Raw genomic sequence first — 13,681 nt, forward strand, 5'->3', positions numbered from 1 at the left:
AAGCTACACTGAACTCCAGCTGGTCCAGGGTCAAGAGGTTCTGGTAGTCATTGGAATTTAATCATGCTAATTGATCCAAATGGATATTAGTTTTCCCATTGCAATATCTTAAGTAAACATGGAGAAGAAACAGTAAATGGCTTTAGAGTGGCTATGAAATATCATTCAAGGGTGGCTGGATATTTTGAAGTCCAATTTCATCTCACAATTTCTACAGATGACACTGAATGGCGACATCACTTCCAACAAAAAGGCAATGAATATGAGCGTGACTGAGAGCTTGTCAATTGGAAAGATGTTTTCTGATCTGACTAAAATGTTCATATATTCAATGGTACCACATGACTTGAATGTCCATGGTCATATCGGCATATGACTAGATGTAAACCATGCAAACTGCACTACCTTGTAAAAGGTTGAACCCCATTGAAACCATTACCACATACGGGTATAATTCACCAAAATTTTTATATTCACAGTGGTTGATGTGCTCTCTGAAGCCATCAGTGAAGAACTTAATTCATTCAAACTTTTTGTACTCTCTCAGGTAGGATTTCACATACTGTACCTGCTAACATAACTGGATGTTTGTTTGAGGATGAAGTCACTGGTAAAAGTTACAAATTATTATTCAATTGTCTAACGCAAGGTCCAGTGTTGAATTCTAAATCAAAATATCACTGTGGTCTGATGACTAGATAATTTCACTTCTATAAATGTATGATTAATGAATATGTTGTCAGAGTTGACATAACTTTTTTCCCTCAAGATATTCTGCTGACATGCAGCTGGCTCAGAAGGATATATCTGATTGGTCGATTGTCACTATTCACAGCAACTTAGGGAGTCTATTGTGTATAATTCAATAAGATTCAGCCAACCAATGGGATAACAGTTTCCAAGATACTTGCTGAAATTGCACCTCTGCATGTAAGTCTCCACACCTTCACAAACTTCCAAAGAAGTCATCTGTGCACACAAATGTCTTGCTTTGCTTTGAGTCAAAGATCTGTGTAGTGATGCAACTTATCGAGTACTCTACTGTGATAAGGCAATGTGCACCAACTTTGTACATGGAAATCATGACGCTCAAGACTGAGCTGAAGAGTGGCCAAAAATCAGTGTGTGCAGGGACTGTGCCACAATCAACAGATTCACGAAAACTAAACATTTTGACATTTCTTTACACTTTTTTTTGTTGGTATGATGACAAGCATACCCATAATGCCCCTTGAAGATATTTTATGGATTGGGAAAGAATTTGCCTCGGCACTTTGAAAGAATTACTGTGACAGAAGGTTTTTCTCAAGTAGGTGTGCATTGAGATCTTCTTATCTAATGAGTTGTCAATCACACAAGGTGCATAAAAATAACAATCATTTATGAGATTTAGATGGATTTTTATATTAAATTTATCACTATGGCCACAAATGTCCTGGGTCAGGTATATTTATGGTCCTTTAAGTACCACTGAATCAGCATTTAACAGCAATTCAATTACTAAATTGCAATTTTTGATAGCTTGTGTCTCATACTGTGTCGTAAATCTATTTTGAAGTAATGACTGTAGATGGTCTAGGGCAGTGTCTCCTAGCTATCATGTAATCTTTAAATGGCTGCCTTCCATGGATTCTGGCAAGACAATCACTTAGAGAGTTCTGAAGATAATCTTCTACCTCTGAGCACTATTGCAGCATCTATGTAATATAATGACTGCATTGATCATAGAGAGTCAACTGCTGTATTCCCTGAAACAATATTCTATCTTCCAGCAAAATATGATGGAAGTTGTCCTGTTTCACGTATTCTTATTTCAAATTGTTGGGGAATGGGGAATCACCTACGGTATCTTGTTCACAGTATGTATGAATGCAAATAAGAAAAGTCAACGTAAGGTCAAGGGTCAGGACCTGACAAGCTACTCTGAAATTCCACAATTGCATGAGTGTGAAATTCCACAATTGCAAGAGTGTGAAAATGGTGAGTGAGAAGTCAGGATTTCTTGAAAAGCAAAATATTGTGAAGACAACTCAGTTCACTATCATACACGGGAAATTTCATATAGTCTATAGTGGTCAATACATTATGACTTTACAGAACAAATCTCCACAAAAATGACTTAAGAAGGCACAGGACTGTTTTAAATGGATGTCTGAGTTTCTTCAAAATGAAAACAATGACTTGCTATTCACAATAACTTGCAATTTATGAATTTGCATTTTTTCTTTGTGACCACTGTTTGTTTAATCAATACGTGTTTTAACACTTTGTTTCACTTCCCTTTTCCTTTTGATGTACACTTAGAGGCATTCAAGCATAATGATGTATTCAAGCATAATGACGTATTGAAAAAAGTGTGAAAAAGTTGTGCCAACCAGAAAACTAAAAACTATAATTAGGATGTTCACAGCAAGTCCGTGCTATGCTGTTGTCTGTGAATAGTTTCTACCGTACACCAATACTTTTCCACAAACATTTCAAATTTTAGTTTTATTGGTAGTATTGTTTGTATAAGATTCTACAATAACTATGTCATACATACCTCTGTCAGTTCTGAAAATACACTGTACGTGATCATGCATTTGCTGGGTACATGTTGCATGAGGATTTCTATGATTAGAATTTGTTTAAATATTAATTTGCTTCTATTGCGATGTCAGATGTTGTTTTTTGTGCTATTACAGCAAAGATGATGTTCATTGCATGAAATATGTACATAACATACCTAGTTTCTGCCATTATACAGTGTCTTCCTTTGATAGTGTTGTAATTTTTGCTTATTTAAATATTTTATTAAACTTGATGATGAAAATGTGAAAAGCTAGTGTTCCATACATACTTGAGGAACAAATATTTATTTGAACTACTTGTCAATAAAAAGTCTAGATTTCACACTCTCTACTCTCTTCTCTAGAACTTGAATTAAATGTTTTAGCACGATATTCTCTGTTGGCGATGTGCAATTTAAATGCCTTTTACTAGTACTCAAAACAACTCCATTCATATAACTCCATAGGATAATTTGTAAGAGAGATTTTATTCAATGCTGTCAATACCTTTCCTCACTGCATGACATTTTATACAAAATAAATATTTTTGAGAAATGTAAATGGCATTTTGAACAGTCTCACTTTCAGATTATCTATCAATTTTTTAAGTAGATCTTAGTTTATACTGGTGTCCAGGATAAATGTTTACACCATAAAACTGTGAAGGAATGAGTTGTAGCTGCTATAATTGTTCAACAACAGAGAAAATGTCAGGCTAATACTACACTGCAGTGTTAATGTATACATCCACACATCATTAGAATCAATGAATTATTGCTTTGAACAGGGAAATGAGATGTGATGTTGCAAAAGAACATTTCCTTTGGTTGACAGCATTCAACAGGAAGACTGACAATGGTTCTTCTGAGATAAGACATCCTACACTGTCATGTAAGTTTCAGGTGGAAATTGATAGTGGTAAACTTAAAGCAAGATGTGAAATGAATATGCTCTTTTGTTTCAATGAATGTACTGTGTGCAGTTATCTATAATTAACACTTTCACTTTTTTATTTTCACAAGTTTGCCATCCAGTCATAGAAGGTGAAAGTTCATGAAATATGCAGTTCATAATTAACTGATACAAAACTGCAAAATGTCTTTCAATATGCCCTTATCTTGTTATGATGAAAATCTCCGGTGAATTCATTGACTCTGGCACAGCCAATCAGGAGATATAGTACACAAAATTGAAAAAGTACATTAAGTACGTAAATTAGCAGTTATTTGACAGGAAACTGCAATATGGCTTTCAGTTCTCACATATGTTGTTATGAGCAATATCTATACTGAGTGTAATCAGATTTGGTGAGGCCATGATTGATACGAGGCTTCAATTAAAATAACAATGAATATGCAAATTACCAAAAAGCCTAAAATAAAACTGCTTTATGTCTTTCACTACTATCAGATTACCATCCCGTAAGTAAATATGTCAAGTTAAATTACCTTTATTCAAGGCCTTCCACAAATATCTTCCCCTACTTGTGAATATTCATTTCATGCCAATGAACAATGCCAATGACAAGATACTACTGAAGGACATTAAATCTCAAGTGTTATTGATTCCAATGTGAGGAGCTGTTCTTGAGATATCAGGTTGACAGAAACACAGCCCAGAAAGCCTTATTTGTTCCATAAAGGTTGGAGGGTATACATGAGATTTGTGTAACACACCCAATACAGCACAAAACACTATGTAGATGAATGCTACATGGATTGCATTGTCGGAGAGTCCCCAAATCAAGTATATGCATGTTTGTATAGGGGTTGTTGCCAATACCTATCAAAGAAAAATATACATTTCTGGCATTTGGACGGAGCTTTAGCATCAAAATGGCAGACAATATTAAGTAAACATCGTCAGAAAAAAATTCAGAACTAAGCATCAATAAAAAGAGGGACACATACATGTAGCACACATACAATGTACTCAGCTTTGACAATGAATACAACCAGACAACTATGATATGGACAAAGTGAAAGCTTAATGTTCTCAAAAATTTCAAAATTTCATGTTGCTTTCCCAATTATCTCCATGTATTTAATAATTTCATTTTTCTAATTTTTCTTATAGTAAATTGCTCTCTCTGTTTCAGCATTAATAATCTATGTGAGTTGAGGAACCCATTTTGGTAGATGACTACTGAACCAGAGCAAGCATGAGCTCTCATCCAATCAGAATGAAGCATCGGCATACTTGACACACTAATAATTGTATAATTATGTTTTGTGGACTCAAATAATAACACTAGAGTAGCAATGGTCTTGAGTAGATGAGTTTGACAGCTTACCATTGTGTTTCGCTGAGGATTGTCAATACTTCATCCTGTTTTTCCAACTCCACAATCTCATCATAGGTGAGGACAGACTCATACAGCTTATTGGCAGTTGTTTTGCGCACCTAAAATCACAAAGAAAACCAATCACAGTAAGAGCAAGTCCAACTCAGCTGCAATCCTTACAGTGTTTTTGCTAAGGTTTGGGAATATCGGTAAATTATTTGGGAACCCCGGTAACATTGCTGCTGTCCCCTAATCTGATTGTATTGATATACCAAGGGGAACCCCGGTAAAATGACTGGGGAACCCTGGTAACATTTACCGGGGTACCGGCCTTAACAAAAACACTGCCTTAGAAAACAAAAAACTCTTCATGAAAATGACTATCAACCAACAGAAAATATGCCACAAATCTTAGATTAGGTTTTCAATTTGCAATATCTCACTACACCTGTATTTTTACTGCTTTTTAGGCAAATTTGATACTTTATGAATTAAGGATCTTGCACTATTGGCAACTAACAATATTTAATTACACTCTGTTTTCTTCTATGACATTTTCTGGGTCTACATACGCCGGTACAAAGGATAGGGTAAATTTGAAAAAATACACAAGATATTGAACTTCTTTGTTACATTTGAAATTATGGCATAATTCACATATTTGCTGTGAGAAATGTCATACAAAATCTACCATTCCCTACTGGCTGTATTTAAAAGCCATGCACACAGAAGCACATAAACAATTGACAAACAAAATTAATTAAAAAAAATGAAAAATGAAAATTTTCTGGAAGGTCAAGAGGTTTCTGAAAACTACTGCAAAGCTGCAAAAATTTGTGGTTAATTGGAACAGTAGGCTCTGTTTCCATTCAAATATTTCAAAGCTGCTGATTAATATTTCTGAGATGGCATATTCATAGACATCAGGAAGATATCTGAGAAGTTTCTCCAGTGAACATTGCAGTCAAAGCAAGCTTACATTGCCAAAAACAGTTTCTTGTGCAAAATCTGGTACCATACTTGCAGTGCCTAGAAAAGTAATAAGGCCCTGCGTACACAATGTTAACTTGGAGGTAAGGAAAACAATGGGAAAGAAGTAGCGAACATTATAACTATGATATTTAAAAGCATTTGTTTTTAAACCACCATCAAATTTTGGTACAGCCCTAACTCCCTTTTTGAACAGAATAGATCTGCCTATTACAAAGTAGGGGTGAAAGGTTCAGAATTGTAAAATCTGTCACAAGTGTTGTATGAGTGTTAATCTAATGCAGCTGACGTACATGTACATGTACCTACTGAGAAAGGATTTTAGCTTACAGTTATGTTTGCATCAAAGTCACAGTATAGTCACTTGACAAAATTGCAAAAGTGTGGGAGATTATAGACACAGCGGTATGGCTAGGTCAATTTACATATGGTAAAAGCTGATTTAGCCATGTCGGGCTGGGTAAAGATTGTCTTGTACGGATTTTCATTTAATATCTTATTCTGGGACTATTCTGGATGAAATTAGCTCCAAAAATATGGAATAGCTTCATGGAGGATTATACTTGTCATGCATCTGGAATAGTCAATGGTCACATATGAATAGATTTTGAAAACTAGAAAGTGGCACATTGTGTCAGGTTTCATTTTGAAAACCAAAAATTTTACATACACACACCTTCATTTTAACATGTACTCATATCATGTACTCCACACTGAAACTTGTGTGATTAGTAACAATGTATCTCCTACCAGACAAAGTTGACCTGGCCAACCATCGGTCAGTTTCAACGCTATTGGGTAATTTTTGGGAAAAGTGAATTAAGGAAGTTTTTTCCATCCCGTTGTAAGATGTGAAACAATTAACATAAGATGGATCTCTACAAGCTAGACCAACAATGTCATGGGCCGAAATGTTTAGGATTGTTATAGTATAATGTGAAAATATTCATCACGTTTTACCTCTGTAAGTCACTCATTATGATAACTGATCAACAAATGATTTATGCATGCACAAACTTAGTCTTCTAAGAAATTACACCACAATCATTATATAAAAAATCCATACCATCTCTCAATACTATAACTGATAAACTGATCACATTCGTGACATCTTTCAACTCTAAGAGTTGATGCAAACTGGGCTAATTGATTGTCATGTTAAGACCACAGAGGAAAGAAATGTGCTAAAATAGGACAAGTGACAAGAGAGTAGGCAGAAGGCAAGGAGGAAACAGATTTCTTGCTTCTCTTCCTTGACCTTTCAATTGCCTTCAGCAAATGCTACATCTTGATTATTCAAATTTATTCTGCTGCCTGTACATGATAAATCTGGCTAAATGTTCAGGTGAGACCTCCAGCTATAATGCAATTTTTTCCAGAAATGCGATAACGCCTACCATGTCCTTAGACAGCTGATAAATGTGAGTGTTTGACTCTACGCAGATTGAATTTGATTTATGAGGTGCTGCTGTAGAGCTGGAAATACAACGCATGTGATTGTAGATTCCTTGCAAGTTATGGCTGTGATAGCTACAGTTCAATGTAAATTATAGCATCTATGTCACACAGCTGTTGTCTGACCAGAAAAAATCTATGTGTGTATTCCAAATGTTTCTCACATCCGGTGTTAGAATTTATTTTTGCCAACAACAGACTCAAAGGATAGCACTTGCTAACGAAAAAATTTTAAAACTCGTCAAAAAATTATCACGGATTTTAAATTATTATTTTGATACTCTCTAAAATATGCATGTATGTTTAAAAAGTAACATTGAATGCACAGCAACATATGGTGGTGAAAATTCTATTAAACTTGTTCTTTGTTTTGTAGATTGGCAATTAAACTATTTTTGTCTTCACTATTGCCATATTTCATTGCAGGCATGAGCAGAGCTGGTGTCTACATGCACAGCTCGATCAGTTTGTGACTTTTTTAATGATAATTACAAGCTGTTATAATTTGAAAGAGTAGCTAATAATACACATGATGATGTTCTGAAACAGATTATCAATCATGTGATTGCAAACTTGTCATAGATATATGGTTGGAGCAGTCAGGATCCCGTTCAGTTTATAAAACTAGTAATATCAGATGAATTAACTAGCACTAAAGTGCTGACATACATCTTTTACCGAAATCAAATCCTCTGGACATCATCATAATTATCATCATCACCATTGCAATATGGGTATGGAACAAACAACATGTCACTTCAAAATGGAAGATCTCTCGCTTGTATTGTGTTTATAAATCTAAAAATAAAACTGACAGTCCTGAACCAATATTGAAGAAAAATATTGAAGAGTTTAAAATCCAGACTTTTCATCCAATTAAAACTTGAAAGACAGAAACAAACCTAACAAACAAAGTCTCTCTGTCTGAGAAAGAGAGACACACCCACAAATTTCAATCTTCTTTACCAACAATGTATGCCTGGCCTACTGGGTGGTGTTTCATCATTGAAATATCAAGCTCTGCTTTTATTTTTCACTGCTTGGTGACTATTGCCTGGCAGTATCAAATGCTGATGTATTTATTGCCAGCCACTCACCAGGGTTACATCAACTGTACATTATTTCTTAAAAGCTTTGTTCGATACTTGAAATTCTTAATTTCCTGAACTCACAAAGAACGTCAGACGTGCAGGGCATGTGACATTTACCAACAGGCTGTGAGGACGATAAACAGCTTGTGGCAAATTATCGTCATATACAATACAAATGTCACATTTTAAACTGATGAGCCAAGTCTCATAAATGGATAATTTCCAAGGTCAATGAATAGTTATTGCTGCATTATTATAGTTTGTTTAACCTACAGATCAAATTTGGATTCCGCAAATTTATAATGACTGTAAACAGTACCTCAGTCAATTTTACTAGTATCAGTAAAATTGTAACCAGTTGTCAAGTTTTCATTGTCATCCATTACTTTTCATGGCGGATTCATACATTGCGGGGCCATGTGCACAAATGCATGTACAATGCAAGTGTTCACTACTGTTTTATGCTATCACTTGGACTGAACAGTGCACTACACAGGCAACAGCAAACAACAAAGATAACACAGCTGTAAAGAGTCTCAAGTTTACAGGGCTTTACAATTACTTGAAAGGTTTCCAAGTACAAATGTAAAATACTTCACTGTATACACGTAGCATCTTCTTTTAGCATAGAGCTTTCATGTTAAGAGTGAGTACACTTACAGATTAAACTAAATCTTCCTAAGCCAGCAACACCACTTTTACATTACACTGCTGACAGAAAAAATTACCGCACTGCTGTAAAGACTGAAAACCATCTACATTATTAAACAACACAGCCCCTGCTCCTGACATTCCATGCACATGGAACCAAGCCTGGCTGGCTGGCTTTGACAAATGTGGACGGAGAAAACAAAACAAAATAACACCTGACAATTCACAGAAAGACTTAAAATAATATCAGGCTCTACATTTGAATATTAATATTAATGTCTCATCCAAACATGTCCATACAAATTATTTATCCTAAAAATTGAGTTTAGTAGCCAAGGTTCTAATGATAGCTAGGACTAGAAAAATCTCATATCTGATATCGAAAGGTATTCCTCCAAAGAGCTACCAGACAACAAGTGCATACAATGCCATATACCGGTAGTTATAGCTCTTTTCTATTGCATCAGAAAAATGTAATGTTCCCTGTCATCATTCAAGCAGAAATAATATTTATATCATCATTTGTATAAAAGTGCCAGCTTTGTTGATTTCTATTATAGGTTATTATTCATATTCATATTATGATTTTCAAAAATATAAACAACCAGGGAATATTTCCTCCTTTGTATAATATTTTCAAAATCAGTTTTTGATAATGAACAGGTTTCCATAAATGCATGTTACTTACCTTTGGATATTTGTGACATAGAAACATGAGTAGTTGAAACAGGGATTTCTTGCGGACAACACCACTGAACTGAATCATACCACAGAATCTGAAAAACAAATTTTCTCATTTACTATTTACTGTCACATTTCATTCTCCTCATCTTTACTCTGAAATCAACAATTCTAATCAGATTTTCAATGATAATAATTGCTTAATATTGGTTGTTTTTCATCCTTTTACCACTGTCCAATATTCTGGTGTTGACCAATATTTTGTTCTTTTTAAATCTCTGTTATTCTCCCCAGATACTGTATTATATCTCAAAGTTTACACACATGACTGCGTCCCATCGCTGACAAATATCTTGTCTATCTAACCTTCTATTTCATACTCTAAGTATTTATCTATCATAATGTTTCACTGTTTGATTCTCAGATTGTCTATTGGGAACTGGTACTGTGAACCAGTGGACTAAAAGGCAAGCTCAAATCTGAAATACATGTAGCAACGTAACATTCAAAATAGCAGTGTTACATTCAAATCTGACATGGTAGTGTAACATTCTAAATTTAAATGGCAGTGTAACAATCAAAATCTGACATAGCAGTGTAACATTCTAAATTTAAATGGCAGTGTAACAATCAAAATCTGACATGGCAGTGTAACATTCTAAATTTAAATGGCAGTGTAACAATCAAAATCTGACATGGCAGTGTAACATTCTAAATTTAAATGGCAGTGTAACAATCAAAATCTGACATTGCAGTGTAACATTCTAAATTTAAATGGCAGTGTAACATTCAAAATCTGACATTGCAGTGTAACATTCTAAATTTAAATGGCAGTGTAACAATCAAAATCTGACATGGCAGTGTAACATTCTAAATTTAAATGGCAGTGTAACATTCAAAATCTGACATTGCAGTGTAACATTCTAAATTTAAATGGCAGTGTAACAATCAAAATCTGACATTGCAACATAACATGCAAGGTCAGAGAAACTCAAGGTACGCTGTTTGTTTAAAATGATGACCCAATTTCTTTTCAGCTATAAATAAAAAAACACAATCCAAGAGTCCTTGGTTTAATTTTCCATCCAAATTCCATGGATAATGCATCTGTACATGTATGATTCCATTTTTCTGGCATATGGATAGTTGAATCCAATATGGATGCAATATGTCAGAATTGTTTGAATATAATTTCAAATTAAACACACGATTGTTAAATGTGATGCATTTCCCTATCTCATCTGCCAGGCTTCATTGTTAATAATCTATTGATTCACGCTAGTTTTCGGTTACCAACTTGCAACGCAGCACATTGCTGTCCTACTTACACGTCGATACTGGCAAGTAACTTCGGTGGATCGCCGCATTTTTCAATTTCTTTCTTCATCAGTTCCAGCAACTTCAATGGAAACGGATGTCTGTTGACATAAAAGTTGATGCCAAGATGTCCTTAGATCTATTTACAATGAAATCTCAACAGGAATTACTCAATCTGACTGCAAAGGGATGACCTTACAAATAACATTGGATGTTAAATGGTTGTTGAGGATATTACATGACATAAGTTGGATAAGCAATACTTTAAACCACTTGTATTCATAGTTCTTCAGAAACATTTACTCATGGAAGGATACCAGAAAAAGGTCTCAGTGTCCTGATTAGGTATCACTTACGTTTCTATTATTATGTGAAAATCTTGTCTGCACATTTGTGCAATGCAGAATAAATCAGCTCTTTATTCATGCTGATTTTGGCCAAAGTTCTGTACCAGGGGTAAATCTGCAGGTATATCATTGGAACAGGTGTGCCGCATCATAGAGACACAAATTTCCATTGTTTCAGCATTTCTAGACAGTGGGTGGCGGTATTTAGTTAACATAGATGCACTGCAAATAAATTACACTACTGATGGCAAGAGGGTAAGCTTTATTTTAACTATTTAGTGCAAAGTAGGACAAATAGTCACCTTACATTTTGACAGGTTCCAACAGAGATTATTTGCACAGAGCGGAATCAGTAAATATCTATTCTCCTGGCATTAAATTGAATAATGACTGTGTCTTCAGTAGACAAAATGTTTGTTGCAATTTATTTCACTGTACATATATACAGGTTACTTTTTTATTTGAGCCAGCATATGAACAAGACAAAGTACACACAATGACTTGCATGTAACACTTTAACACTGTCAAACTTTCAGCTTGAAAGTGATGAGCAATTCTGAGTCAGAATGGTATGAAGTTTTTTTTGGTATATGTATATTTTGAATATCTCCTATCCATAGGTAAAGCTGGGTTATTAAATACCATTACAAATTATGAGAATACGAAGATTTGAATATTATACAGATATCATCTGGTCTCTCACTGTATCATCTGGTCTCTCACTGAAAGAAGGGATCAAGGCATTATAAGGAAATTTACAAGGTACATCTATGTTGAATGGGTTATATAAGTTGATGTATGAGCCTTCAGAGTATGGTGGCAGCAAAATCGGACCTGGTACTTGCTTGACAAAACTACTACTTCAGAAATTAGGCATTGTCACAAAGTTTTATATTTACGCAAAACACCACAGAGACACAAAAATGTTTGGGTGTGCTTAAAATTGAAAAGGAAGTAACTATTCAACACACAGACAAATGATTCCTATCCAATGCAATTAAATCTAATATATGACCTTTGACATCATCTGTCATTTTCATCAATATTTACAAAATACATCAGTCTGTAATAAGCTTATGATTGTTTTATTTCCATAAATTTCAGATGATATAAATTTGAGCAAACAATGTCAACAGACTTACATATTGACACATGCCACAGGAAATCTATAACCACTTGAGATCCATAAATTTTCCGATTTGACGATGTTTACTTGGAAAATGTCACTATTCAGGCACAAACAGTAATGATAGCCAAAATCATGTATAAACATAACATTTTTTATGGAAGTTAAACAGAAAAATGGTTCTGTGTTAGTGTGTCCTTAAAATTACCATTAAAGTTAACATGTTTGCGATAGATATTTTTGCGATTGAAATGTTTGAATGATGAAAAATTATTGAGAAGGCTATGAGTTATTTCATCTTTTATGTCCTGAAAACTAGCAAACTATGGACTGAACTAGGGGCACTGAAATTATTTAAACAGTATTATTTTATCATCAAGCTTCAAAAAATAAGTTTACCATATTTTTGAATACAATGTGTATCTAGTACTAATGTGCCATCCAAATTGTTCTATCATATCACAACTCTCATTTGCTGAAAGGTTGTTTTTTTTCCAACAGTTTTTTTCCTACACTTGACAATGGGCACAATAAGGTTCACAAATTTAGTATTTCTCTCAAAGAATACAGTAGTAGCATTCCTGCTAAGGAATACAGTATATGATGTCTCTGCCGTCAGCTTGTACAGTTTATTTCTTTTGACAAGTTGGTGACTGATGGGTATTGTATTAACACCCAGGCCAACATGATTAAATTACCCTATTCAGCTCTTGGGGTGTATTCAAATTCACTATATTCAGCTTCAGGGCAACACATTTATAGATAATCAAATTTGAGCGTCAAGAAAATTAAGATACGAAACACAGGAGAGGTTTGACTTCATTTGATGTTCAAGATAACAAATTCTTCCATGGTCTGTTTTTAACTTGCACAAATTGTATGGTACCTCAACAACGTGTGTGATGATAACCTTGGACTTGAAAGCTTGACAATGAATGATGAAAGTTTACAAGCGGTATATTTCTGTCAAAGAATACACGACTAGATATCTCTACTATAGTGTTTTTTGACACTTCAACAATTACTTGACAAAACATTAATACCAACACAGTTTCATTACCATATTCAGCTTCAGGGTTAATATTCACATTTACTGTATTCAGCTCCAGGGTTAATATTCACATTTACTGTATTCAGCTTCAGGGTTAATATTCACATTTACTGTATTCAGCTTCAGGGTTAATATTCAC

General features: G+C 34.5%; 1 protein-coding gene across 1 annotated transcript in view; it reads right to left on the bottom strand.

The window, feature by feature from the left end:
* The window catches only part of LOC139152020 (tubulin-specific chaperone D-like), a 77,812-nt gene that overhangs the window by 15,439 nt on the left and 48,692 nt on the right, over positions 1 to 13,681 (bottom strand). The window contains exons 30-32 of the mRNA XM_070725105.1: positions 11,030 to 11,119; positions 9,709 to 9,796; positions 4,843 to 4,952 (exon numbers count right to left, since the gene is read on the bottom strand). Of these exons, the coding sequence (XP_070581206.1) occupies positions 4,843 to 4,952; positions 9,709 to 9,796; positions 11,030 to 11,119 (288 nt within the window). The remainder of the gene's footprint in view (positions 1 to 4,842; positions 4,953 to 9,708; positions 9,797 to 11,029; positions 11,120 to 13,681) is intronic.

This window comes from Ptychodera flava, chromosome 15, assembly GCF_041260155.1.
Source record: "Ptychodera flava strain L36383 chromosome 15, AS_Pfla_20210202, whole genome shotgun sequence".
Classification (NCBI taxonomy): Eukaryota; Metazoa; Hemichordata; class Enteropneusta; family Ptychoderidae; genus Ptychodera; species Ptychodera flava.